Source organism: Macrotis lagotis, chromosome 6 (genome assembly GCF_037893015.1).
Source record: "Macrotis lagotis isolate mMagLag1 chromosome 6, bilby.v1.9.chrom.fasta, whole genome shotgun sequence".
In the NCBI taxonomy this organism is placed as follows: domain Eukaryota; kingdom Metazoa; phylum Chordata; class Mammalia; order Peramelemorphia; family Peramelidae; genus Macrotis; species Macrotis lagotis.
Window position 1 is genome coordinate 177,838,155 of NC_133663.1, and position 27,291 is coordinate 177,865,445.

General features: G+C 32.6%; 2 protein-coding genes across 2 annotated transcripts in view; both read left to right on the forward strand.

Moving 5' to 3' along the window:
• Nucleotides 1–16,843, forward strand: part of ABHD13 (abhydrolase domain containing 13) — a 65,301-nt gene extending 48,458 nt beyond the window's left edge. Inside the window, exon 4 of the transcript XR_012469545.1 lies at nt 16,686–16,843. The gene's annotated coding sequence lies outside the window, so the exon portion shown is untranslated. The remainder of the gene's footprint in view (nt 1–16,685) is intronic.
• Nucleotides 16,844–19,734: 2,891 nt separating this feature from the next.
• Nucleotides 19,735–27,291, forward strand: part of TNFSF13B (TNF superfamily member 13b) — a 56,106-nt gene continuing 48,549 nt past the window's right edge. Inside the window, 3 exon segments of the mRNA XM_074192021.1 lie at nt 19,735–20,849; nt 20,851–21,199; nt 21,311–21,410. Coding sequence (XP_074048122.1) covers nt 20,839–20,849; nt 20,851–21,199; nt 21,311–21,410 — 460 coding nt within the window. The 5' untranslated portion in view covers nt 19,735–20,838.

Below are 27,291 nucleotides of genomic sequence, written 5' to 3' on the forward strand. Positions count from 1 at the left end.
TAACTCCTACTTTCTCACATCCAGGGCCATCTCCAGTCATCCTAATTCATATCTGGTCACTGGACCCAGATATCTCTGGAGGAGAAAGTGAGGCTGGTGACTTAGCACAGCCCCTTCTCACTAAACTCCAATTCATGTGCATGTGATGGCATAACGTCCCTGATGTCAGGGTCTTCTTCGAGAAGGAGTACTGCCCCAACCAGATTCAAGGGTAATTAGGAAATGTGTGACAAAAATAAAAATACAGTGCAACATATTTATTTTGTTGTTTTCTAAATCATTGTGTAGTCTGCAGAGATGTATTTCTATTTGACTTTGATACTCTACATAGATCATAGTTCTCAAGTTTTTCTAAAGTTGTTTACATTTGCAGCATTGTGTTTGTATCAATTATTCTCTTGATTTTTGCACTCTGCAGTTCTCATTTCTTCTTTATATTTTGGGAGCTAGACTTAAAAATATTTTATATATTTTGAAGTAATTTTGAATGGAATTTCTCTTTCTGGTTTTTCTTGCTAAGTTTCATTGTTATAATACAGAAATGATGATGATCTAATATGGATTTATTTTATATCCTGCTCCTTTGTTAAAATCAGCAATTATTTTAATTGATACTAGATGACTTTAAAGTTATGTAGACATACTATCACATCATCTTCAAACACTGATAATTTTATTTTTTATTTGTTTTTCTTTCTAACTAAAGTTAACATTTCTATAATTTCATTAATTTATCATGACAATAATAGAAATACTTGCTTTTTCTTTAGTCTGTTTTAAATTTTCTCCATTATATATTTTTTTCTTATTGCTAGATTGACAACTTGCCACACTAAAAAAGGTTAATTTATTCATTGCATTCTGTTGTCAGTTTTTTAAAAAACCAAAATAAGTGTTGGATTTTGCCAAATGCCCTTTCAGGATTATATTGTTTTTGTTATTAATAGAGACTGTTATTTAAATTTTTCATTATATTGAATCTACCTTGCATTTCTGATAGGAATTTTATCTGTTCATAGTGCATAATCTTTTAAAAATGCTATTGTAATTTTTTGTCTAATATGTTTAATATTTTTGTGTCAATGTTAATTAGGGGTATTGATCTATGGTGTTATTTTTCTTCTTTGTCTCTTCATGATTTATCTATCAAGATCATATTTTCATAATAGAATATGGAAGAATCCTTTATTGTCCTTATATAGTTTATGTAATTTTGAAATTTTTCCTTAATGTATGATAATTCAGTTTTAAAACCATCTGGTCTTGATATTTTGTTCTTTCAGTTATCTGTGACTTTAATTTCTTAATCTCATATTTATTTTAATACTTTTTGTTTTGATAATCTAGTTGCTTTATATTTTTGTAAATGTCATCTATTTTATTTCAGGTTTTTTGGCTTTTAAATTAAAAGTTTCTAAATTTCTTTCATTTTATCTTTTAATTGGAAATTGGATTTCCCTTTTTCCTTTTAATAGTATTAATTTGTTTTTCTTCTCTCTTATTCATCAATGTTGCAGTTAATTTAGATATTTTAAAAGATCATGGTTTTATCAGTTTGATGTTTTTAAGAATTCTTGCTTTCAGTTTTGTTAATCTTTTCTTTGATTTTCAGGATGGGGTCAGGTTAAAGAAAAATACTGTCAGCAATCAGAATGATTTCAAGAATCAAGTAGGATAATCACATAAAACTTTTGTTTGCAAAGAATAGGGGGAAAAAATGATACTACCAAATTGCCCCAAAGAATATCAACATAATAATTTGAAATAAAATATTAGCAAAGAGGCTACAGCAATACAACAAAGAGATTATACATTATGACCAGATAGAAATTATATCAGGAAGGCAAAGTTGATTCAATATCAGGTAAATTGTAAACATAATAGACTATAAGAAATAAATGTATGATTATATGAGTACATGTCGGAAAAGAAGAATAAATGGATTTTTCTTAATGATTATATTGTTGATTTATTTTTGAATTCCAAATTTAGCAAACACTAAATAAAATGACCATTTCTTTATAGGTAGTAGAGCAGAAAAATAAGATTGCACATGAAACTGTAAATCTCTGTTAAAGTTTAATTTTTAAGGATATAATTAATCACATAACTTTCAAAATAATCATTATTATAATGGAAGTAAACTAGAAAACTTTACAGTAAACCTTGAGCTACAGCAAGATGTGCATTATCATTACTGTTTAATATAGTGCCATAAATACTAGCTGTAGCAATGTCAAGAAAAAAAATTGAGAAAATAATAGGCAAAGGGAAACTACAATTATTGCCTTTTGTATATGATATGATGGTCAACATAAAGAACCCTAGAAAGTCAAATAAAAATTGAGAAAATTTCATCAGAGTTGCAGTATATAAATAAACTCAAAAGAAATCATCAGCCTTTTGATATATTACCACAAATTCCAGGAGGAAGAAATAGAAGGAGAAATTCCATTTAAAATGTATATAATATATAAAGTGTTTAAGTACTTTCCTATCTATAGAGACACACTCGAGCTTTATGAGTACAGCTGCAGAACATTATTTGATGAAATAAAAACTGCAAAAATAAATGAAAATGTGTGTATGTGTGTGTATTCTATCATGATTAAGACATATTAAGATAATAAAAGTAAGACCTAAATTAGTTTATTCATTCAATGCCAAACCAATCGAGTTATTAACAGTATTTTAGAGAGCTAGAAAAAATACAATTCATTTTAAAAAAGTCAATATTCTCCAAGAGAAATTATTTTTTAAAAAGGAAATTGAAAAGAAAGAACAAAACCAGATCTCAAAATTTACTATAGCACTCTGATCATCAAATTTAGTATTTGCCTAAATAGGTTAAATCTTTCTCTTTTTCATTGGCTTTTGGGATCAGTGGGGTCAAGTGACTTGCTTAAGGTCACATAGCTAGTAAATATCAAGTATCTAAGGTCAAATTTGAATTCAGGTCCTTTTGACTTCAGGATTAGTGCTCTATCCATTCTGTCCACCTTATCCACTGTGCCATCTAACTATTAATCTAAAAAATAGATTAATCAGTGAAACAAAATTAGGTACACAATATACATAATACTAGCATAGTGTTTGACAAATCCAAATACCTTAACTACTAGGGTAAAGACTCGCTATTCTACAAATCTGGAAACTGCAAAGCCAATATAGCAGAAATTCAGTTTAGCCCAATTTCTAACACTTTGTCACACAAGCAACAAATGGATGTATGGCTAAGTTTTAAAAAGTCACATTATAAACCTATTAAAAGAGCAAGAATACATAAACACTTTAGAATTTAGATAGACCTCATGAACAAAGGAATAGAATGGATTCTAGAAAATAAATGAACAACTTTGATTATATAAAATTAAAAAGGTTATACAAACTAGGAGATTAAAAAGTAAACAATAATTTGGTGGAAAGACTTTGCAGCAAGCTTAATGAAAGAAAAAGTCATATTTGAGATATAAAATTCAAATATAGTGAAAACCATTTCCCAATGTTCCAAATCACTAAGGTGTAGAGAATTGAAAATAAAAATAACTGAATTTCTACCTCATATCTATGAGATTAGCAAAATTTAAAAAAAGGAAAAATTACAGTTGTTGGCAGAATTGTGGAAAGACACCATTTTGCACTGTTTTGGAAGCTATGAGTTTGTTCAATCATTCATTCTAGAAAGCAGTTTGGAAATATTACTCTCAAAGTAAACTGTTTACCTCTTGACCCAACAATGCTGCTACTAGTTAAAACAATTACAGTTCTATAAGCACCATTATTCTTGACCAAAGAGATTTTTTAAAAAAGTATTTAAAAAATGCATTTCTTTTTTGTTGTAACAAAGAGCTAGAAATAGGAAATGTCCATTGTTTTTTGAACAATGAACTAAATTAAGTTCTATATATAAAGTATTATAGTAAATGTTAGAATTTAAGAGAAACTAAGGAGGGAAAATGTATAATAATTGATGCAGAAACAAATGAACAGAACCAGGAGAACATTTTTGTACAATAACAGTATAAAGAAAACAACTCTGAAAGACTTAACTCTTATCAATGCAAAGACCGACAGTGACTTCACAGATTGGTGGGAAACATGCTACCTATGTTTTGACAGAGGGGTAATGGACTGAGGTTACCAAATAAGACTTACATTTTTACATGTGTATTTATTTTGCTTTACCATGTTTACTTGTTATAAGGATTTTTTTTTGTATTTGGTAGTAGTACTTGAGGAGAGTAGAACCATTAATGGGGTTATAAAAAGTTATTGAAACATATTTTAGAAATGAGGAGAAGACTATATTGAAAGAAGTTCTGAAAGAAACATGAGAGTTTTAAAAGTAACAATGAATTTATTATATACTTTTAAAAAGCAAATGATTTAAGAGACTCAATTTTGACATGCAATATTCTTTCTGTTTATATAGAAATGTAATTTTTTGGGAATTAAATACAGGATAAAAAATAAAAATAGGAAGAAAAATAATTCCTTAAGAGACACACACACACACACACACACACACACACACACACACACACACAAACACACAGACGACTGAAAATGTCATTAAATGTATAACCTGAGAGAGGAAATGTTTGATGAAGTGGAAGAAATGAAGACCTTGTGAAAAGTTCTGTGTAAGTATGCTACTGTGACTTGAGATTATCAAAGCAAAGGACTCTGAAAAATTAATTTCTGAAAATACAGTGCTAATTCCAAAGAAAATATCATCTTAAAGAAATGAATGTAGATCTACCAAAACAACCACTTGAATAAACTCTACTTTTAAAAGTGTATTTATAATAGATTTTTTTTTGTAGTGAAAGAATTGGAAATTGATGTCATGCCCATCAATTAGAGAATGACTTGAACAAGTTATGGTATATGAGTGTTATGGATACTATTGTTCTGATGGAAATCATGAACAGTCAAACTTTAGAAAAACCTGGAAAAACATGCATGAATTGATACTGAGTGAAGAGAGGAGGACATCATATACATCAAGGGATGATCAGCTATGATGGACTCAGCTCCTCTTAGCAATTATATAATCAAGAATAATCCTGAGAGACCTGTAATGGAAAATGCCATCCACATCCAGAGAAAAACCTATGGAGTCTCAATGCAGAGCAAAGCATACTATGTTCACTTTTTAAAACTTACTATATTTTGTTTCTTTCTCATATTGCTTTCCTCCTTAGTTTTCTTTCACAAATGACTAATATGAAAGTATTTTAAAACATATCAAACTTGTTTGCTGCCAGGAGAAGGAGAGAGGGAAGAGAGGGTGGTAGAATATTATGGAACTCAAGAACTTGTCAAAGGGTGAATGTTGAAAACTGTCTTTGCATATTATTGGAAAAAAATAAGATATAATAACAAAAGCATACATATAAAAGAAGGAGGGTAATTTAACAAATGATGGTTTTTTAAAATCTAGATCTCTTTTAATATATATTAAAAACTATATTAAAACTATCCGGTCTCAGACACTTAATAATTACCTAGCTGTGTGGCCTTGGGCAAGCTACTTAACCCCGTTTGCTTTGCAAAAACCTAAAAAAAAACCCCTAAAAAATATATTAAAACTAAAGTCCAATATAAGATACAGCTGGGAAAAATGCAAGGGACATTAAAAAAACACCTCTTAATTATTAAAGTAAAGAAGAACCAGGAAATGAAAATCTACTTCTTGATACAGATGATACAAAAAAAAAGTAAAATAATTCAACTTTTATTCATTTTTGTCTTAGAGTGAAAAAAGTAGAACAAATAAAGCTGAGTGGGAATTAAAGCCCAAGAAAAGTGAGAAGAAAAAAAAAAGTACCTGACTTCTTTAAGTGAGTTTAGGTATGCTGGTTTGAATAGATTAAATTGCAATGCACTGAAAGAACTGTTAACAGCTATGATTGCTGAAGTGTTAGTATTATAAGTATTCTATCAAACTCTTGAAGAATTAGAGTCAAGGGGGCGGCTAGGTGGTGCAGTGGATAAAGCACCGGCCCTGGAGTCAGGAGTACCTGGGTTCAAATCCGGTCTCAGACACTTAATAATTACCTAGCCATGTGGCCTTGGGCAAGCCACTTAACCCCATTGCCTTGCAAAAACCTAAAAAAAAAAATTAGAGTTGAGAAGAATAGATAAGAATTTTTTTTAATTTCAAAAGAGATTAAGATTTCTGGAACTTTAGAGTGAACTCAAATTCATTCCTAAAGATCCTTTAATGTATGATTGATCAAATGTTTTATAAATAGTTGAGAAATGAAATGAAAGTCAGTGGGAGTCAGTATGCTTTTCTCAGAATGTCAGCTAAACTGAACATTTCCTTTTTTTTCAATAAGGTTATGAAATCAGCAAAATTTCAAGAAAGAACTTAACTATTTTATCTTTAAAGGAGTCTGGAATAATAAAGACCAGTAGCAAGAGAATGAAGGCCAAGACTAAGGTGGAAACTTAATGTCAGCAGCTAAAAACTATTAATGAAGAAACCTGGAAGTGTAGGGATCTCTAGTTACAGAGGATTCCAGGAAATATTTCTCAGGTTAGGACATGGAATGACTAAAATTTTGGAGTTTGATTGTTAGGTCTTTTGTGGAAAGGCAGGAATCTGAAAAATAGAGGAGATATGAAATTACAGTTAGTACCAATTTTGAAAGGGCAGGATTGAGAAAGGAGTCGTAGTGCTTATTCTTAGAGGGGAAAGAACTTATATGTAATCATAAATAGCCTGCCAGGTAGTTATAATAGAGTTGTAAATGAGTAGATCTGGAGAAACCCCAGAGATAAGGAAAGTAAGCCTAAGGAAGTTAAATAATTTGCTGAAGGTCAAATAATTAGTTGGTAGCAGAGCTAGAACTCAAAGCCAAGATTCCTAATACTTTACTTCACTATGCTGCCTGTGTCTTAGGAAGTAATTTATTATAATAGTAAACTTAGATTAACAGACACTTTTCCAGAACTTGTCTGGATCTTTTGACCTTGCCTCTTTGTTTCATAATGATGGCCAATTTGAGCCAATTATCTGCCCTGATTTTGGCAATGTCTGGATTTCATTAACATCCTTGTGGACAACATGAACAACCCAAGAAAGATGAAACAAATTGTTATCTGATTGATAAACTACACATAAAGAATATTAATCAGTGGCTCATTTTGAATCTGAAAAGAAATCTCTTACATGCCTCACTGCTCTTGTTCTTGATTCTATTTAACCAAGAGCATAATAGTTTTCACATATAAATAGTTCATGTGAGAAAGGAGTTTTACTTGAGAGTAAGGTTAGGCAATATTGCTATATGTTGAAAATATTGTAATATTGTTGCAAAGAGATTGTCCAATCTTCCCCCCAAATAAATAAAGTTAATGCAACCTTAAGCTTCATTAATAGTGTCTAGAAAAATGATATAATAAACCCACTGCCCTGTAATAGGATTTACTAGGACTAGCATAGTATGTATTAGGATGAAAACTAGTGTATTAGGACTAAATTGGGAGGTATTGTCCTACCATGATAAGATGATTTGGAAATTGCTATATCATTTATTTGAATAAATTTATTAAGTGGAATGTATACAAAGTACTATAATGGGTGCTAAGGGAGTTTAAAAATTTAGATAAAACATGATCACTTCTCTCATGAAGATGAAAGTTTTGTAGGAGAATAAAATACAAACTACTGTAATATACAGTACTATAGCATAAGTACTTTAAAAATCATAAAACAAGGTCATCATTGAAAGAGGTCATTGGAGATGACAACCTATAGGAGAATGCATTTGAGTTTGACTTAAAGTAGGGGGGTTTTAAACTAGCACCATGAACTTGTTTGCAAACAAAATGTATATAAAAACATACATATATGATAAATACATATATGATTTGTATCTGGCTTTACCAAATATATATAGCTTTACCAAATTGCCAAAGGGGGTCCATGACACAGAAAAATATCAAGAATTCCTGCTTATAAAGGATGCAATGATTCAACAGTTGAAGAGGAAGAAGTCTTATTGGAACCAGCATGAGAAAAGGCACAGAGTTGGGAAAGTCCAGAATTTTCATAGTAGGCACTTTATCTGGGTCATAGAATACAAGGAAGGGGAAAAAATTGGATAGGGCTATAAAGTTTGGGTGGTGTCAGATTGTGGAGGACTTTGGATGCCAGTCAAAGGAAATACAATTTTATTTGGCAGATAACAGAATGTCACTGAATATTTTTCAAAAGGTAAACCTACCTTAGTCTCTTCCTAAGATTTCTACAGCACATTGAGTAGGTAGTAGGGATGGAAGAGGGGGTGAGGGTAGTACAATAGAAACACTCATTAGGAAGTTTTTACAATTACCCTGGCAAGTGATCACAGAGAATAAGGGACTGATACTAAAGACATTATGGTGATGTATGACTTGATAATTTATTGAGCATGAAAAATCAAGGGACAAAGAGAATCAAAACAAAAAACAGGAGTCTGTATGAATCATGACTATATATATATATATATATATATATATAATCTCAAACAAAAGCAAAAGGGAAATAAATTTAAGGGGAAGAGCTTTAGATTAGTTTTGTATATCCTAAATTGGAGATCCCAATGGGACATTCTGGCAGAGATACATACCATAGGCCTTTGAATATATGACTGTGGAGTTTAAAAGAAAGGGCAGGGTTAGAGATTTAGGAATCTTTTGCATTAAGGTCATATCTGCACCCATGGAATAATGAGATTGCAATGAATATGGCTAAATTTCCCTAGAAACTTATCAATGAAAGGGAAGAATAACTTGGATAAGTTAAAAAAGGTGAAAGGAAAACTTTTTATGGGATAGATTTTACATGTTTATGTAGACATGTGTTTGTCATGGCATCACATCCCTGATGTTGTCTTCTTTGAAAATGAGGGACAAACATTATTATTGCTGGAGTATAGAAACAGTGCAGTCCAGTGGGGGAAGGGATAATTTCCCAGAATTTTAATTTTCTTATCTACAAAATGAGATGTTGAATTAGATCTCTAAAGTCCCTTTCAATTTTTTTTTTGCAAGGCAATGGGGTTAAGTGGCTTGCCCAAGGCCGCACAACTAGGTAATTATTAAGTGTCTGAGGTACTCCTGGCTCTAGGGTTGGTGCTCTATCCACTGTGCCACCTAGCCACCCCTGTCCCCACCTTCAGGTTTGAATCCATGGTGTGATAGGTCATATAGCAAGAAGAAGGCAACATAATAAAGAGTGCAGGACATAGGATTTAACATTAGTGAAAATGATAGAAACCTGAGACCAGAGGAAATGTGAGTGGGTGGTGTTGCTGTAAAATTCTGAGGAATGGAGAAAATTTACATTAGTTGGATTAATTGGGAATATTTGAAAATATATAGGAAGTCATTCAGCATAATTTTCAGTGCTTTAGAATAAATGTGCTAAATGTATACTTAAAAAACATATTATGTATAATAAAGATTCATGTGCACATTTGTGTTCTTCCTCATAGTACTGGTTTTTTATCAATACCAGAATAATTAAAAATAAAGTGTGTATATAAAATAAATAAATTAAAAAATTCACTTGAATAGAATTAACTGATCATCACAAGGGTGTATAAGACATCAGACAATGTGATAGTTGGGATCAAGAGTTGTGAAGTCAGAGAAAAGGCCCTTAAAAAAAGCAGTAAAAAATGATAATTGCACTTATTCTGTATTTCTAGTTAGAATCAATCACGAGAAAGGAAAAATACTGACAAACAAAAGTAACATCATTCCAAGTTCATAATCTTAAAGGCAGAACATGTCCTTTGAAAACAAATTTAATAAATTAAAATTATACCATTTATTAAGTTTCTACAATATGCCAAGCCCTGCTAAGTAAGTGCTAGGTAGACAGAAAAAAAGGCAAACTTCCTACTATGGCCCTCCATCCCTCCCAAAAAGGCCTTAGCTCTCAAGGAACACATGATCTAATGGGAAAGACAACACACAAACAATAGTGTATAAATAAGATATATATATATATATATTATATATATATAATATATATATATATAATATATATATATATAGTTAAATTGGAGATAATCTGAGAAGGTAGGAATTTACATTGAGAAGGATTGGGAAATGTCCTTTACAAAGGATGAAATTTTAGTTGAGACTTTAAGGAAGTCAGGAAATTTAGAGGATTAGACATAAGGAGCACGAAAATTCCACACAATGGAGAAAGCCAGTTTATATATCCGTGTTATGGAAACAAGAGTCTGTGGCAATAGCAAGAAATAGTGTCATTGAATCACTAAGTATATTGTCAAAGGAGCTAGTGTCATTGAATCACTAAGTATATTGGGGAAAAGGTCTAAGAAGACTAAAAAGGTTAGAAAGGTCAGGAAATGGAGGGTATTATCAACTAGAAAGAATTCTTTTACAGGAATAGGGAGACACAGGAATTGATTTAAGTTCAGGTGAGGGGATTAGGTTTAGGTTTTAGAACATGATCAGATTTACATTTCAGAAAGAATAATGTGATAACTGAATGGAGGATGAACTGGAGTAAGAAGAGGTTTGAGGCAGGGAAACCAATCAGCAAGTTATTGCAATGGTTTGAAATGTGTTGTCATGAGGGCTTGTGCCAAAGAAGTATCAGTGTCAGAATAGAGAAGGGGTATGTATAGGACAGTTACAAGGGATCAAAGAAAGGAACAAATTAAGAATGTAAATGTTCAAAAATAGGAGGGGGCAAAAGATATCTAAGTGAAAAAAGTTAAGAGAAGAGGAATTCACTACTACTTATAGAGTGCTACAGAAAGTTATTCAAAGTGAGAGAAATGGAAAATCTCAGACTTCTGAATTATGAAAAAAGATTTAAACATTTAAAAATAAATGAATAAAAGAATACAGTGTCAGGGGGTTAGGTGATGGTGGATAGAATACCAGTTCTAGAAACAGGAGGACCTAAAATCAGACCCCAAATATTCACTATGTGACCCTAGACAAGCCATTATATCCCATTTGCTTCCAAAAAAACAACCAAAACATAATGCTAAAAAGTGAATTAAATGAAAGTTTGAACTGAAACTGCAAAGTAAAATTTTAGAGGGAAGATGGAAGAAATAAAGGAAAGCTGAGAAAAATAAACATTTTTAAAGTATTTTACTGAGAGAAAAACAACTATCCTACTGTGAAAGGGAAATGAATGAATTTCATAAATTGGAAAAGTGGTAATATAGGTTAGGTGGGAAAATTCAAGAATTTTTTGTTTATAAATTACACATTAAATATAAAGATTCATCAGAAGCTAAACTATCAGGAGTAAAATAGCTATTTTTATCTTGTATGAGAAAAACCAGGAATTTATACTATTTTTAAAGAGGTCATAGATGGTGAACTAATAACAATTAATTTAACAAATATACAGCATATTCACTGGATGGTCTACCATTTAAGTTCTTAGAGAGGAAACCTAAGTGAGAGGAAGACCTGGATAGTTAGTTGTTAGGGCCTTCAACACATCTTTTCACATTTAGAGAACTCCAAAAGAAACATAAATTAGAATGAAGTTAAGAATCTTCAAAGAATATTAGAATATGAACTATTATAGATGTTTTCTGGAAATGACTTCAAATTTATTTTTTTCTCAATTACATATAAAATCAATTTTTACATTTTTTAAGGGTTTTTTTTGCAAGGCAAATAGGGTTAAGGGGCTTGCCCAAGGCCACACAGTTAGGTTAATTATTAAGTGTCTGAGACCAGATTCGAACCCAGGTACTCCTGACTCCAGGGCCTGTGCTTTATCCACTGTGCCACCTAGCCGCCCCTACATTTATTTTTAAAAATTTTGGTCCCAATTCTCTTTCCTTTCCTTCCCTGCTACATCCTTAAGAAGGCAAGTGTGTGTGTGTGTATATATATATGTATATATATACATATATATATACATATATATATAATTGAGTCATATAAAACATTTCCATATCAGCCATGTTACAAAGTAAAATACAGAACAAAAAAATGAGAAAAACAAAGTTTAAAAATTATCTTCATTTTGTTTTTAAATCCATCAGTTTTTTCCCTCTGGATGTAGATAGTGTTTTTCATCTTTTCAACTTTTAGAATTATCTTGAATCATTGATTTGTTGAGAATAGTTAAGTTATTCATAGTTGATCTTCAAACAATATTGTTGTAACTATGTAATGTGTTCTCCTGGTTCTGCTCATTTCACTTTGTATCAGTTCATATAAGTTTTTCTGAAACCATCTTCTTATCATTTCTTATAGCACAATAAATATATCATCACACAGACATAATGTGTCATAAAAGGAATTTGGTAAGACTCCTTTATTCTTTAAATATTTTGTTGAATTCACTTGTAAATCCATCTAATCCTGGGAATGTTTTCTTAGAAACTTCAGTGATGGATTGTTCAATTTTTTTTCCCTAAGATAGGGTCAAGTATTTCATTTTTTCTTTGGTTACTCTGGGAAGGATATATTTTTGTGAGTATTTATTCTACTTAGATTGCCGGTTTTACTATCATATAATTGGGCAAAATATTTCCTATTTAATTTCATCTTCATTGGTGGAGAATTGACCTTTTTTATTTTTGTTTTCTTTTTTTTAATCAAAATACCTAATAGTTCATAGTTTTACTGGATTTTTTTTCATAAAACCACTTGCTAGTTTATTAGGTCAATGGTTTTCTTAATTTCAATTTATTAAATCTAACCTTTGGGGTTTACAATTTGTGGTTTATTTGCAATAAATTTGTTCTTTTTCTATTTTTGTTGTTAGAACTAGATTATTGTTTCCAATTAGCTTTTAATTTATGCTTCCATACCTCTTTATTAAATACAATTTTATTGCATTATGGTCTGAAAAAAGTTCATGTAATATTGGTGTTTTTCTTCATTTGGTTGTGTTATTTATGTCCCGATGCAATGTATATTTTTGTGAAAGTACCATGTACAGTTAAAAAGGTATACTACTTTGTGTATTTCAATTCAATTTTTCCACAGGCCTATCACTGCTAACTTTTCTAAAATTCTGTTAATCTTCTTAATGTCCTTCTTTTTGTAAATTTTTTTCATTAGATCTATCTAGTTCTGAGAGGCGACAGTTGGTTTATCCCACTAGAATAGTTTTACTGTCTTTTTCTCAGTGTAACTCATTTAACTTTTCCTTTAAGAATTTTATTGCTATGCCATTTGGTGCATATGTATTTTGTGCTGATGATACTTTATTGTCTATGGTCCTTATATCATAATGTAGTTTCCCTGCTTAATTAGATCTATTTTTGCTCTTGCTTTTTTTGAAAACAATTACTACCTCTGCTTTTTAAAAAATTTCAGTCTGAAGCATAAGAAATTTTGTTCAGCCCCCCCCCATTTTTTTTTACTCTGTCTCTTTCTTTCAATTATGTTTCTTGTAGAATTTTTTTTTAATCTACTCTGCTATCCATTTCAGTTTTATGGGTGAGTTCATTCCATTCACATTCACATTTATGGTTATTGTTTATTTCCCTTGATTATATTTTCGCTGTTTATCTTTCTATCTCTGTCTCTCTGTCTCTATCTCTCTCTGTCTGTCAGTCACTATTTCTCTTTGGCCTTTCTCAATTTCCAATTCTTTGCCACTACAAAAAGTGGTTATAAATATTCTTGTATGTATGCATTTTTTCCTCTTTTTTGTGATCTCTCTGGGATACAGACCTTTTAGTGGCATTGCTGGATCAAAGGTTATGCATAGTTCTGTTGCCCTTTTGTGTAGTTACAAATTGCTCTCCAGAACGCTGAATCAGTTTACAATTCCACTGACAATACATCAGTGTCCTAGTTTTCCCGCATCCCCTCAAACATTGATCTATCCAATATTTTCCTCTGTCCAATAATTCTTGAATTATCTCTCCTCAATCTATTTTCCAGATCCAGTATCAAATAATATACTATATGACAGGGTTGTTTTAATTTGCATTTCTCTAATCAATAATGATTGAACATGTTTTCATATGACTATAGATAGCGTTAATTTCTTCTTCTGAGAACTGCTTGTTCACATCCTTTGACCACTTATCAGTTGAGGAATGACTTATATTCTTATAGATTTGACTCAGTTCTCTATATATTTTAGCAATGAGTCCTTTATCAGAAACTATAATTGTAAAAATTGTTTCACAACTTACTGCATTCCTTTTAATCTTGGATGTGTTGGTTTTATTTGTGTAAAACATTTTTAATTTAATGTAATCAAAATTATCCTTTGGTATTTTATAAGTTCTCTATTTTTGGTCATAAGCTCCTCCCTTTTCCAACAACCTGACAGAAAAACTATTCTTTATACTCCTAATTAGATTATGGCATCATTTTTCATGTCTAAATTCTGTGCCAATTTCAACCTTATCTTGGTATAGATTGTGAGATGTTGTTCTCTACATACCATTTTCCAGTTTTCCTAACAGTTTTTGTTAAAGATTGAGTTCTTATCCCAGAAGCTGGAGACTTTGAGTTTATCAAATAGTAGATTACTATAGTCATTCCCTACTGTTTCTTTTGTATCTAATCTATTCCACATATTCATCACTCTATTTCTTAGTCAGTACCAAACAGTTTTGATGATTACTGTTTTCTAATATAATTTTAGATCTGGTTTGGCTAGACCACATTCCTTTGCCTTTTTTAAAATTAATTCCCTTGATATTCTTGGCTTTTTGTTTCTCCATATGAATTTTGTTACTATTTTTTCTAGCTCAAAATTATGACACTGTTTAAGTAATTTAGTTTAGGTAAAATTCTTATGATAATTTCTCTAAATGAAATACCTAGGTGTTTTCTTTGATCATATCTTTAAGGCAGTCCAATATTTCTTAAATTCTCTCTCTCTCCTTTCCCTAAGGATATGATTTCTCTCTCATCACATTCAGTTTGGATCAATGTATACATGGAAACAATGTAAAGACTGGCAAATTGCCTTCTGTGGGGGGTGCAGTGAGGGAAGTAAGATTAGGGGAAAACTTTTAAAACTCAAAATAAGTAAAATCTTCAAAAGGAAAGACTGAACAAAAAAATTCTCTCAATATATTTTTCAGATCTGTTAATTTTCTGATGAGATTCTCTGATAAGATTTGCATTTTCTTCTATTTTTTCTTTTGGCTTTGTTTTATTGTTTCTTGATGTGCATAAAGTAATTTTCTTAGGGAACTATTTTCTTCAGTGAGCTTTTGTGCCTCCTTTTTTTCTTGACCAAGTCTACTTTTTTAAGAAGTCTTTTTTTTCAGTGAATTTTTGTACCACATTTTATATTTGTCCAATAGTGCTTTTTATGATGGTCTTTTTTAAAGTAGATTTTGATGCTTATTTTCCCATTTGGCCATTCCCCCCCAGTATTTTTTATGTCTCTTTTACCAAGCTTTGAACTTTCTTTTCATAAATTTTTTGGATTAATATCATTTATTTTTCTTTTTTAACTTCTTTTTCTTTTTTTTTATCCATATACACACATGTATATTTTTAAGTTACAAAATTTCCTTCCTCTCTTCATTTCCACCCCCCACTCCCCTCAGCAACAAACAGTCAGGTTAACATTTTATATACATATTTTTGATAAACATGTTTATAGATTAGTCATTTTTAGTATGAGAAATTAGGATTAAGGAAAAAGATATACATAAGAGAATTTTTTTAAGTGTTCATCAGATTCTGAAGGGTTGTTTTTTGTTTTGTTTTTGTTTTCCTTCCTTTGGATGGGGATAACATTGTCCATAGCCAATCTAATATGGTTGTCCTAGCTCTCTGAACTGCTGAGAGGAGCTGCTTCCATCAAGATTGGTCATCTCACAATGTTGCTGTTCTTGTGTACGTTGTTCTCTTGGTTCTACTCCCTTCAATCAGTATCAGATCCCATAATTCATTCTATGCTTCTCTAGAGTTTGGTCATTTATTATTTCTTATAGAGCAATAATATTCCATAGTATTCATGTACTATAACTTGTTTAGCCATTCCCCAATTAATAGACACCCCCTCAATTTCCAATTCTTTGACACTACAAAAAGAGCTGCTATGATCTCATTTCTTTCTCAAATGTTTCCTCTACCTCTTTTATTTAATTTTAAAATATTATTTTATCTTTTTCAGGAATTCTTATTGGACTTATATTGAATTCATATTTTTCTTTGTAGCTTTGTATATAACTGTTTTGACTTCTTTGTTTTTTGAATTTGTGTCTTAATTATCCATGTCACCATAGGAATGTTCTCTAGTCAGATTCTTCTTTTGTTGTTTGCTCATTTTCTAGTCTATTCCTCAATGCTTAACTTTATGCAAAAATTGGGCTCTGCTTCTGGAGTTGAGGGGCAATTGTTTTAGGTTTCATGTTTTTCACACTACTGTTTTCAGATATAGTTCTTGAAGTCTATAAGTTTTCAGTTCTTCTAAGGTAGTATGATCTTCTGGTCTATGCTCTGACCTGTAAGAGACCACAAGCATTCTTTTCTGCCCTGGAAGTGTTCCAGGATTTCTGATCATTTGTGGTCCTGGAAATGTACCTGGGGATCCTGCTCTTCTGAGCTCACAAGTCTTAAATGTTCTTTCCTGCCTTGGAACTGAGACCAGGGTCCCTGCTGTCCTAGTGAGTAACCATGGAAATATAATTGGGAATTCTGCTCTCCTTTAACTTCACATGCTATACCCTTCTTTTTCCTAGAATTGTGACTTGGAACTGTGTGTGGGACAGTTTTACATTCAGTACCAGCAGAGAGGATATAATCTTTTGTCTACCATTTGCCATCTATGGGTGGAGAGCAGCTGCCCTGCTAGGGCATCGCTTGCATTGCACTGTTCTCAAGACCTGACCATCATGCTGGTAAGACTGACCATTCCTGCTGACCTCCTCAGTTGTTTTGGGCTAGAAAATTGTTTCACTCTGACCTTTTATTGGTTCTACTACTCCAGAATTTGATTTGAGACAATATTTTAAAGTCACTTGGAGGGGAATTTGAATAAGTTCAGGCAAGTTCTTGCCTTTGCCACCTTGGTTCTGCTCCTTGAGTGTGAATCTTAAAAATATTATAAAAATATTTATAAAAGACAATACATGCTAAGGCTTAAAGAATTTGTAAATAAATGCAGAAAATTAGAAATATTAAATAGATAATAATATTGAAAATATAACAAGGTATATATGTGCAGGGAACTCAGATAAACGTGAAGATTTTAAGTAATTTATTTCCAAATAATGAAAGGGTAAAAATAATAAATTACTATTTGAAAGAAAGTGATAATAATGAAACAGTATTACCTAATTTGTTATATGTAAGAAAAGCAATTATAAAGGAAAGTTTTATCTCTAAATACTCATAATAAAATATAGAAATATATTACTTTTAAAATTTAAAGTTATTTGTCTATTTTTCCAACTACATGCAAAGATAATTTGCAACATTCATCTTTTTTGTAAGATTTTTAGTTACACATTTTTCTCCTTCCCTCCCTTCCATCTCCACTCCCCTCACTAGCGAGTAATCTGGTAGAAGTTATACAAGTATAACTCTGAGCATATTACTTTTCAAAACACTTTAAGAATATTTCCAAAAGGAATAAAGTACCAAGATTAACAGAATAGTAATAAGAGAATCTAAACAACCAGATCTCAGGAAAAAAAAAGAAATTAACCAAGATAAATTACCTGATCTTGAAGAGGAGATTATAAGGATAAAAAGAAAAATCAGTGGAATCAGTGGAGGTACCCCCCAAATGGAGAATGCCTAAAGAGAATGAATGAGTGTAATGATGTTATTATTCCATTAAAAAATGAGAAATGAGATGAGAAGAGAGAAAACAGATGACTTAACAACCCTCAAGTATTTGAATAACTATTACATGGAAGGAGAATTACACTTATTCCTCTTGGTCCCAGAAAAATGGAACTAGGAGTAATAAGTAGAAATTATAAAACTACAAACTTAGGGAGTTTAATGAAAAAATTCCTGACAATTATAACTGTCTGAAAGTAGAATCAGTTGCCTTGGAAACTGCTAGATTCCCCCTCATTGGAAAATTTCAAGAAAATAATTCAAGGTATTGAATATCTTATCAGGTATGCTGTAAAGATTATTTTTTCATCTATGAGTTGGACAAAGTGGTATTTGAAGTCACTTCATCTCAAATGTAGATGTCATCATCTATTACTTCTTTCCTTTGGTTTCTGACAAAAGGGTATCCGTTCTTGTCAAGGTTTACCTCTCTACATGTGCCTATGACTACATCCCTTACTGTCTTCCACATCAGATTGTATTCTCAAAAATTCACTCTTTCAAATCTTCAACTGCTGCCTATCAACTGATTCCTTTCCTAAAGCATTCAAACCTGCCCAACTCTTTTCCATTCTTAAAAAAAAATCTTTATTAGATTCTACCATCCCTCAAGCTACTGTCCATTATCCCTCCTCTCTTTCTCAGCCAAACTCTTTGAAAGAAACAGACTATGCTCGCTACCTCCACTTCATCTTCTCACCTTGATTGCTCAACTCTTTGCAATCTGGTTTCTAATCTCATTACTCAATTGAAACTATTCTCTTATTTCTTAATTGCTAAATATGTTTGTCTTTTCTCAGTACCAATTCTTCTTGCCTGTTCTGCTGGCCACCCTCTTCTCCTGGATATTCTTTCCTCTCTGATTTTGTATGACTGTACTCTGTACTGGTTTATCACATTTATGTTTAACTGTTCTTCTTTGCAATATCATCATCCATATCACACCTTATAATTGAGGGTGATTCCTCATATTTCTGTCCTAGAACTTCCTCTTCTCCTTTCTACTCTGTCTCTGTCTCCATTTCTCACTCTCCGTTTTTTCTTTCTCTGTCCTTTGTCTTTGTCTCTGTGTGTGTGTGTGTGTCTTTTTCTGTCTCTGTCCTTCTGTGTATCTGTCTCTCTCTGTTTTTGTCTCTGTCTCTCTGTACCTGTTTAAACTTCCTGATTATGACAATCATTTCTATGCAGATAACTCCCAAATCTGTCTGTTCTTCCCTGGTCTTTTGTTTGAGTTCATCTCTTGCATCACCACTTGCCTAAGAACATTTCAGGTGTGATATCCCAATGGTAATGTTAGCTCAATCCTTCCATAACTAAACATTATTTTTCCACTAAATTTTCTTCTCTTCCAAACTTTGTTATTTCTATTAAAGATGCAAACTGTTCTTCAAGGTTTCCAGGTTCCTAACTTCATCCTTTCCATAAATTCACTATTTCATACTCTATATTAGTAAAAAGTTGGTAAATTTTGCCATTTATGCCTTTACAATAGCTCTCACATTAAACCCCTTCTTTCTCTTCACATAATTACCAACTTAGATCAAGTCTTCTTTATCTCTCAATCCTGTACTTTGCTGCCAAAGTAATTTTCCTTAAACATATTTTCCTTAAACACATATTTTCTGATCAGGCAATCAACTCCAGCCTTCTTATTGCTTCTAAGATAAAATATAAACTTTTTGAATTTAGTTTTTAAAAACATTATGCAACATGGATTTATAATATTTTTTCCTCCTACACTGTGATACATTAACAGGTAAATTGGCATTCTCTATGTAATTCATACAGAAAACTTCATTTCCTTTTTTAGTGCTTTTGTATTAGTTGGTCCTGATAACCGGTGATTCCTTAACTTTATATTTGTGTCATATATATGTTTTTATGTACATATACTATATATATATATATATGTGTGTGTGTGTGTGTGTGTCTCTGTGTGTGTATGTGTCTCTTCCATTAGAATGTAAGTTCCTTGTTTATACCAACTATTTCATTTTTTGTGCTTGCATCTACAGCACCTAGCACATGCCTAAACATAACACTTGCTTTTAATATATATTTATTGAGTGAAAGGGTTTTTTAAAATTGATTCCCAGTCTATGATTTTTATATCCTGTGATTTGGAAAGTTTTCCAAGTTTTCAACTTGGAAAGATGGATAGGATTTGAATAGGCGGACAGGAGAAGAGGAAATCCCCAGTATGAAAAGGATGGTTTAGTGTAGAAGAATAGTATAAGGGAAGATATAGAAGTGGCCCTGAGTGTAATATATATGTGAAAAGCACATTTCTGCAGAAAATATTCAATAAGATAGGATATTGAATTTTCCCCTCTTTATTGTAGCTAACCCAAATCTATCTTCCAATTTAAGCACATTTCTTTTTATGTTGTTAGATGGAATCAAAGCTAGTGATTATCGTTTCTCACATAATTACCCTTCATCTGTTTTTGTGTTCTTCAGATTACTTTTGAGTCATTCCCTCAAGAAAAGTACACTGCACTTTATTTAGCTGACCCTACCTAATAATTCATTAGTTTTATTGCCCTGGCCTGGATTATTTCCAGTTTTTCCTCATCTATCTTAAAGTGGACAGAGCTCAACTAGAGGTGGTCTAATAAAGGTTTCATATATGACTACTTAAATACAGTGATCTGTTATTTTGGGACCTAAAACATTTTCCTTGTTATACCTCTTAGCCAAAGGTCAGAGCTGTTTTTAAGTAAAGAAGGGTTATGTTGCCCATTTGCTCCTGGAAGTTTTAGAGATGCCAATAAAAACATATAACAAAAACTGAAAGTGAAAAGAGGAAGGCTGGTTGAGCAATAAAATAGAGGAGAGAACGCCAGTAAAAAACCTATTCTATGGTAACTACAGAGATGCCTAGCACAGGAAGGAAGAAAATTCAGGAGAGGCCTCCTGAAGAGGCCAACCAGACTCTGAGATCCCTTCAGAGCTGGACATCAGCAAACAAGGCTAACAGGAAATGATCCATTCCATGTGGTCACTTATTCTGCCTTCTCTAACTCTCAAAGTTCAAGTAGTGAAATGGATGACGACAGAAAGAGGAGCAGTTAAGCTTTACTTCTTCACTTCTGCCCTTAAGAAAAGAGAAGAAATGAAACTCATGGATTATATGCCCACCCTTCCTCAGGGAAAAAACTCTGCCTGGCCGGCCAGGCAAGGAGGGCTCCTACCAGTCACCCTGCTACTGACACTTCTGTCCGGTGGCCTGGCACTGGTCTCATTGTACCAAGTGTTCACCCTGCAGGCTGAGTTGGGGAGTCTCCGGCATGAACTTCAGGCTTATCAGAACAGGGCTGAGCAACTACTTGGCCTGCAGAAGGAGAAAGCAGGAACCTACCCCACTATTCTCCAGTCAGAAGCTGCTGCCATTACCAGACTACAAGTGAGTTACCAAGAAACTGCCTAGTCCTGGGGATAGGGTTCTCCATGTTACCTACTTCTTCAATCTCTACTTATTTTTTAGACTAATAACCTGAGTCTTTTCCTTTAACAGGAGCTTGGGGCACCCCCTATCACAAGAGAAAGCAGTCCCCAAATCAACCTTAGACAAAGTGGAAGGAGCAGAAGAGGTGTTCCTGATTCAGGAGAAACTAGTAAGTTGAAGGGAAGCAATCTTTCAGAAACCTTCCAACTGGGGAAAACTCCCATAGAACAAAAGTGGGGAAAATCAGATGAATTAATTTTCCTTCCTGGATCTCTGATCCACATGTTTGTTCTTGCAAAAAAAAAAACCTGACCAGTTATACTGCTAAAACAAGGGAGCCCCATTATAAGTATTGATTCAGTTATTCCAGGTTGTAGTGAAGAAGAGATTTAAGAGTCAGCCTTCATGGACCAGGGGGGAGTGAAGGAAGGGAAAAAAAATAACACTTTTATGATTTTGACTCTTCATTTGAACTCAGCAAGCTGGTCAATATTTTAATATTCCTAAACAACAGATTTCATTGGTGGAATAATTCACCTGTGCTTGAGATAAAGGGAATAGTTTATTCTTCAAATAAAATAAAGACCACTTGTCAGAAGCATTGCTCATGACTCACCTAATAAGACCCCACCCTTTCCTACCTGCTTTCCAATTCTGAAACCATAAATAAAAGACTATCTCTACTTTTGTATTTGCATGCTCAATACAGCAAGTCTTTAATAAATTTTTTTGTTCTTTCATTCAGATGCTTTCATCTCTCTATTATTAGAATGTGCCCATCTGGGACAGAATCTTAGCTAAATATACTCATCTCTATCATGTGCCATTTTGTGATTCTTACCCAAACAGGTGTACTGCTTTAATCTTATTACTCCTCTCTAGACATTTCTAACAGTCCTTCCTTATGAGAAATGAAAGTACTGTTAATTTTATTTTTAAATAACTCTGCATGGAACTCTTAGTTTTTTAAATATATCCTGATATTAAAAAGGTGAAGTATCAGATTGTACAGAGATCTGGCCTGTGAATCATGAAAACCTGGGTTCTCCTGCCTCTGACACATACTGACTTTGCAATTCTGTAAAAATCATTTTAGCTCTTAGTTTCCTAAGCAACTCCCTAAGGCCATTATTACCAGTGAACATACTTACCTATACTCCTAGACAAGAGTTCAGCCTCTGAGAGTTCCCTAATCCAATGTAATCAGAGATTCATTTTCTATTCTTCTGCTAGTTAATCTTTTCTAGCTGTGAATACATATATTAGAATAACTTATAACATCATAGGATGTTAGAAATGAATTCTCTAGAATTCTTCTTATTTAGGGAAATGTTTTGTAATTTAATGTAAGAGGAAACTGAGGCTCAGAGATATAAAATGCCTTATTTGATATAGTTTGGGTATCTTTGAGTCTTTGTATTGTTTTACATTTAGTCATCTATAACATTTATCTGTGATCAGAAAAGTTCTTTATAATAATTCATAAATTTATGTTTTAGAGTTGACAAAATATGTCTACAAATATAATGCTGGCATCCCATTTTTATTAAAGCCCCCATTGATGCTCTTTTTAAAGATATACTCATAAAATCCCATCTATCTTTCAAGTCCAAATTTAAGATATATATCTTTTTTTTATGGGGCATTTCCTGACCAATACAAATCATTATAAATCTCCCCTTATGCTGAAATCCTAGGACATCATTTATCAATTTTCCAAGTCATACTCATTTGAATTTATGGCATTCTTCTCTTAACTCTTGGTTACATTTGTATGTATATGAACTATTTACAGTAGTATTGAATCAGAAACTCCTGGAAGAAGGAAAGAAAAAGGGAGAAAGATAAATCTTGCTTCTTTCACAGTTGCACATAGTACACAGTAAATAAGTGTTTAGTGATTGATTCCATAGGAACTTTAAAGTGATATTAAATCTAATGAGTTTGAAGTTACTTGATGTATTCTGAATTTTTTCCCTTTTCTTAGTTTGAACTTAATCAGAAAATATTATATAAACTATCAAAAGTTTGTATAATATAGTTGATGAAAAAACTCAACAACCTAAGAACACTGGCACAAAGGTGTAGCTTCATTCAGCCAGGAACACACTTGTGGTGATGAGCCAAGGATAGTAGCTCCCTGAAACTTTGAGAATAGCCACCTACTTTCAGAAATTCCTTCAACTATAATTCTGATGAATTGGAGTTTTACCACTATTTCACTCTTCAGTGCCAATATTTTTTATTAATCATTTTTAACCTTTCAAATTAAAGACTTAGCTGGGTTCAAAGTATTTCACAAGATTGTTTCTGATTAAAAGCTAACAAACAGAAATGTGGGGAAATCCAGGAGAAAAGAGGTGCCAAATAACCAAAAGTTGCTCAAATTAATTTCATGCTCAAACCCATAATGTCTGACTTTTAGTTTTAGTAGCTTTCTAATACAAACTGCCTGGTATAGTAGCAAAGGCAAGTAGGTAGCAACATTTCTTTTAAAGTGAGAACTTAACTATGCAATCTTACAATCCTACTTGCCCTAGTCTTTGTCCTTAGATATCCTTAAGTACGCCATCAATTTTCTGTAGCTAGCTCCTTTTCCGATATTTATTTTAAGGGAAGTTCTTCAAATGTATTTCCTTTATAGTTCAAAATCTGTTGTGACCTATGAAGCTTTAGTAAGAAGAGATCCTCAAGATGCTCAGACAAAGAAGTAAAATTGGAGAGTACAACATAGAGTTATAGGAGTAGCATTTTCCTCCTATATAGAAAATAATCATGAATCTCTTCTCCATTAATCCACTCAAAAGTTATATAGCAGAGAGCCAGCTGGCTACTGACACTGCCCTCTGGCCAAAATTTGTCCCTGAAGGATTTTTTTTTCCTGCATTAAAAGATCAGAACCTTGGTCTCCAATGTTGCAAGAGACAAACATCTGTTCTTTTTGTCAGAGTAGAATAATGCAACTGACAGCTATGACCTAACAACCATATTTTTTTGAACACTGTTATTGTTAAGTTTGACATTTTAGGAACATAAAGAGCCAAGAACATTTTCTTTATGTAAACTCAGTCAAAAGAGATGGTATACATTTTTGTGCCATTCATTTGGTTGGAAGGAATGCTTGAAATGACTAATATTTCTTCACACGTTCAGAGATTTTTTTGAACCTATTTGCAGATCAAGATACTATTAATGGGATAATTTTTCAGAAATCTCTGCTATGTGGAAGAATATGCAATAATGACAATAATATTCTAGATGTGGTTAGTGTTGATATCTTTCAACTGTACATTTTCTAGATCAAATCCTATTTGTAATGAATTCTACTAATCTTTCTTTTCTTATAGTGGAATTTGATAGTAGCAAGTTCATTTCTGGAAGGAAATACTAGTTCAGAGGAATTAGAGAAGAAACAGAATTGACATCTAATATTCTCCTACCTTTAAAAAAGTCCATCTAGCAATTAATCAATAATGAACATTTTCAGTGAGTTTTCATACTCTCACATTTTGTAACTCTCACATATTTATTCAGTGTTATTTTTACATGTTATAATTTTCTTCTAATCAACCATATACCCATGCTAGATTTTATAATGAAAGCAGCTACTATGTTTTTTCTAAGTATTATGCTTTTCCGAATATTCCACAAAATCATTTCCATTTAATAAGTGCTTAATAATTGTATTTAGTAGCTACTGTATTCAGGGAACAATACTAGATTCTAGAGTATGTGCAAAATAGTATAAGACTTGTTTTCTTCCCACAGAAAGCTTAAGATCTAGTTTGAGATAGGTAGATTTCCTGGTTACTGCAGAATGACAATATAGGCATGTGAAATAGGTCACGTTCTTAATCACAGAACATTCACTCCCTTTGTGCTAATGCCATTTATCCCTTACCAAACCTCAGCTTTGGTTGACTCTCAACATTAACTTCTACTACTGAGTAGCTCCTATACTACTGAGCAGAGTTAAAGGAACTCACACAACCTTACTGACCATAGAATAAATATTTTATATTATCTAATTTTAAATAGATTTTTATTACAAGACAATTCTTTCATTACTTTCTAATTGATTCTTTATCTTAGTCCACATAGAAGATATACCAAACTTTGTCATTTCTTCTTATGCCTCCCACACCTCCCACACCCCTATCCTTCCTATTTCTTTTACTGAGAAGAGTAAGATCACTTCCCCACCCCAGCTTCCTCTTCTCCCCTTCTCTTTCTTAACCCCTACTCTTTTCATTCTTCCATTTTCTAATAATGATGCTGCCCTTCTCCTTGCCAAAGTTCACTCCTGTACATGTGCATTTAATCCTATCTTCTCCCATTTCCCTAATAGATTGCACTTCAATTTTGTTCCTATTCCACTGGCTTCCCAAGCCTTTTACATCCTTAAAAAAAAACAAACAAAAACACTCCATTACACTTTATCATAGCCTCAAGTTATTGTTTTGCATCTCTCCTCCCTTTATGATCCAAATGTCTATAAAAAAGTAGTTTACAGTTGCCATCTTCCATTTTTCTTTTTTCAGTCATTCCTCAGCACTTTGCAATTTGACTTCTGATGTCATCGCTAGCAATATTTTAATTGAAAAACCCCAATCTCTTTATCATACTTGATCCTTTCTGACCTTTCTGAAGCATTTTATACCACTGACCATTCTTGCTTCCTAGATATTCTTTTCCCTCTAGACTGTCCTGACACCTTCTTTTTCACCTGATTCTCCTCTTACCTCTCTGACCATGCCCTTTAACCATAGATATTGCCCAAAGCTCTGTCTTGGGACTTTTTCTCTTCAATCTCTAATCTCTGGATGACATGACTGCTACCATGAATTTATTTACTCTCTCTAAACATATGACATCCAGATCTATATATCTCTATATAGCTCTATATATATATATGTATGTATATCTATCTATCTATCTATCTATATGTATATATCTTTCCTTAGTTTCATTCCTGCATTACCAACTACATCATCATTTCAGACTGGATATCCCAGAGACGTCTCAAATTCAGCAAAACACAGTCTGCTAGGTTCATAACTTTGGTATCATTTTCATCCTTGAACTTCTTACTTTCCCTAATCCTACATTATCTAATCAGTTGCCATTTCTACCTCTGAATCTGACCATGGTTTTCCACTTCTGTGGCCACCATTTTAGTTCAATCCTTTATCATCTCTCAACCAGACAACATAACGGTCTCTTGTAGAATCCCTTTCCTGGACTCTTAGGTTGAGTCCTACTTCTGGACTCCCTCAATCTTTCCCAGGCAAACATTGGAGGGGTGAGAGACAAGGGGGAAAAGGAAGACAAAGGAGACAAGTACTCCATCAAAATCCCCAAGTGCTCCAAGTGCTCCCATACACAACGGTTCCCAACATATCCCCCTTCTTATTTTTGAAACAAAATTATTACATAATGATGACACATAAGTTGCGAACAAAAATTCAAAAATAGTATACATAAATATCAATTTAACAAAGCCAATATTCTCAAATTCCTTGAAATACCTTTTATCCCCAACTTACAAAGATTACAAAGTTTTTTCCTTTGCCAACAAAAAAATCTTTCAAAGAAATCAAATTCAAAATTCAAACCAAAATGAATAACATTCCACTTTACTCAAGTATTTCAGAGTTTACTCTCAACACAGAAGACAACTCTTTTGTATTTCAAATTTATCAAAGTGAGATTGTTGGATACCCTGGCCAGCACCAAAATCTCAGAATATAGAAACATTCTCCCACCTCTCCAGGCCAGTAGAGAGGTGTAAAAAAAATCCTACTGATGATTAAATACACATAAACACTTGACACACCATTTAAGACCCATCAACAGAAATACAAGCCATAGGCACAGGTGTCAAAAATCTAAATTTCCCAATCCCAGAAAAAAAAAATTTCTTTCCCTTTTCCCTTAACTAATTATACCATGAAGCTTCCCAATCAATAGTCTGTTGAAAAACAGTCATTGCCCAAACCCCCCCTCCCCAAACCAGGAAGAAGGCATGGGGGTCTCTTGATTTCTAAAAT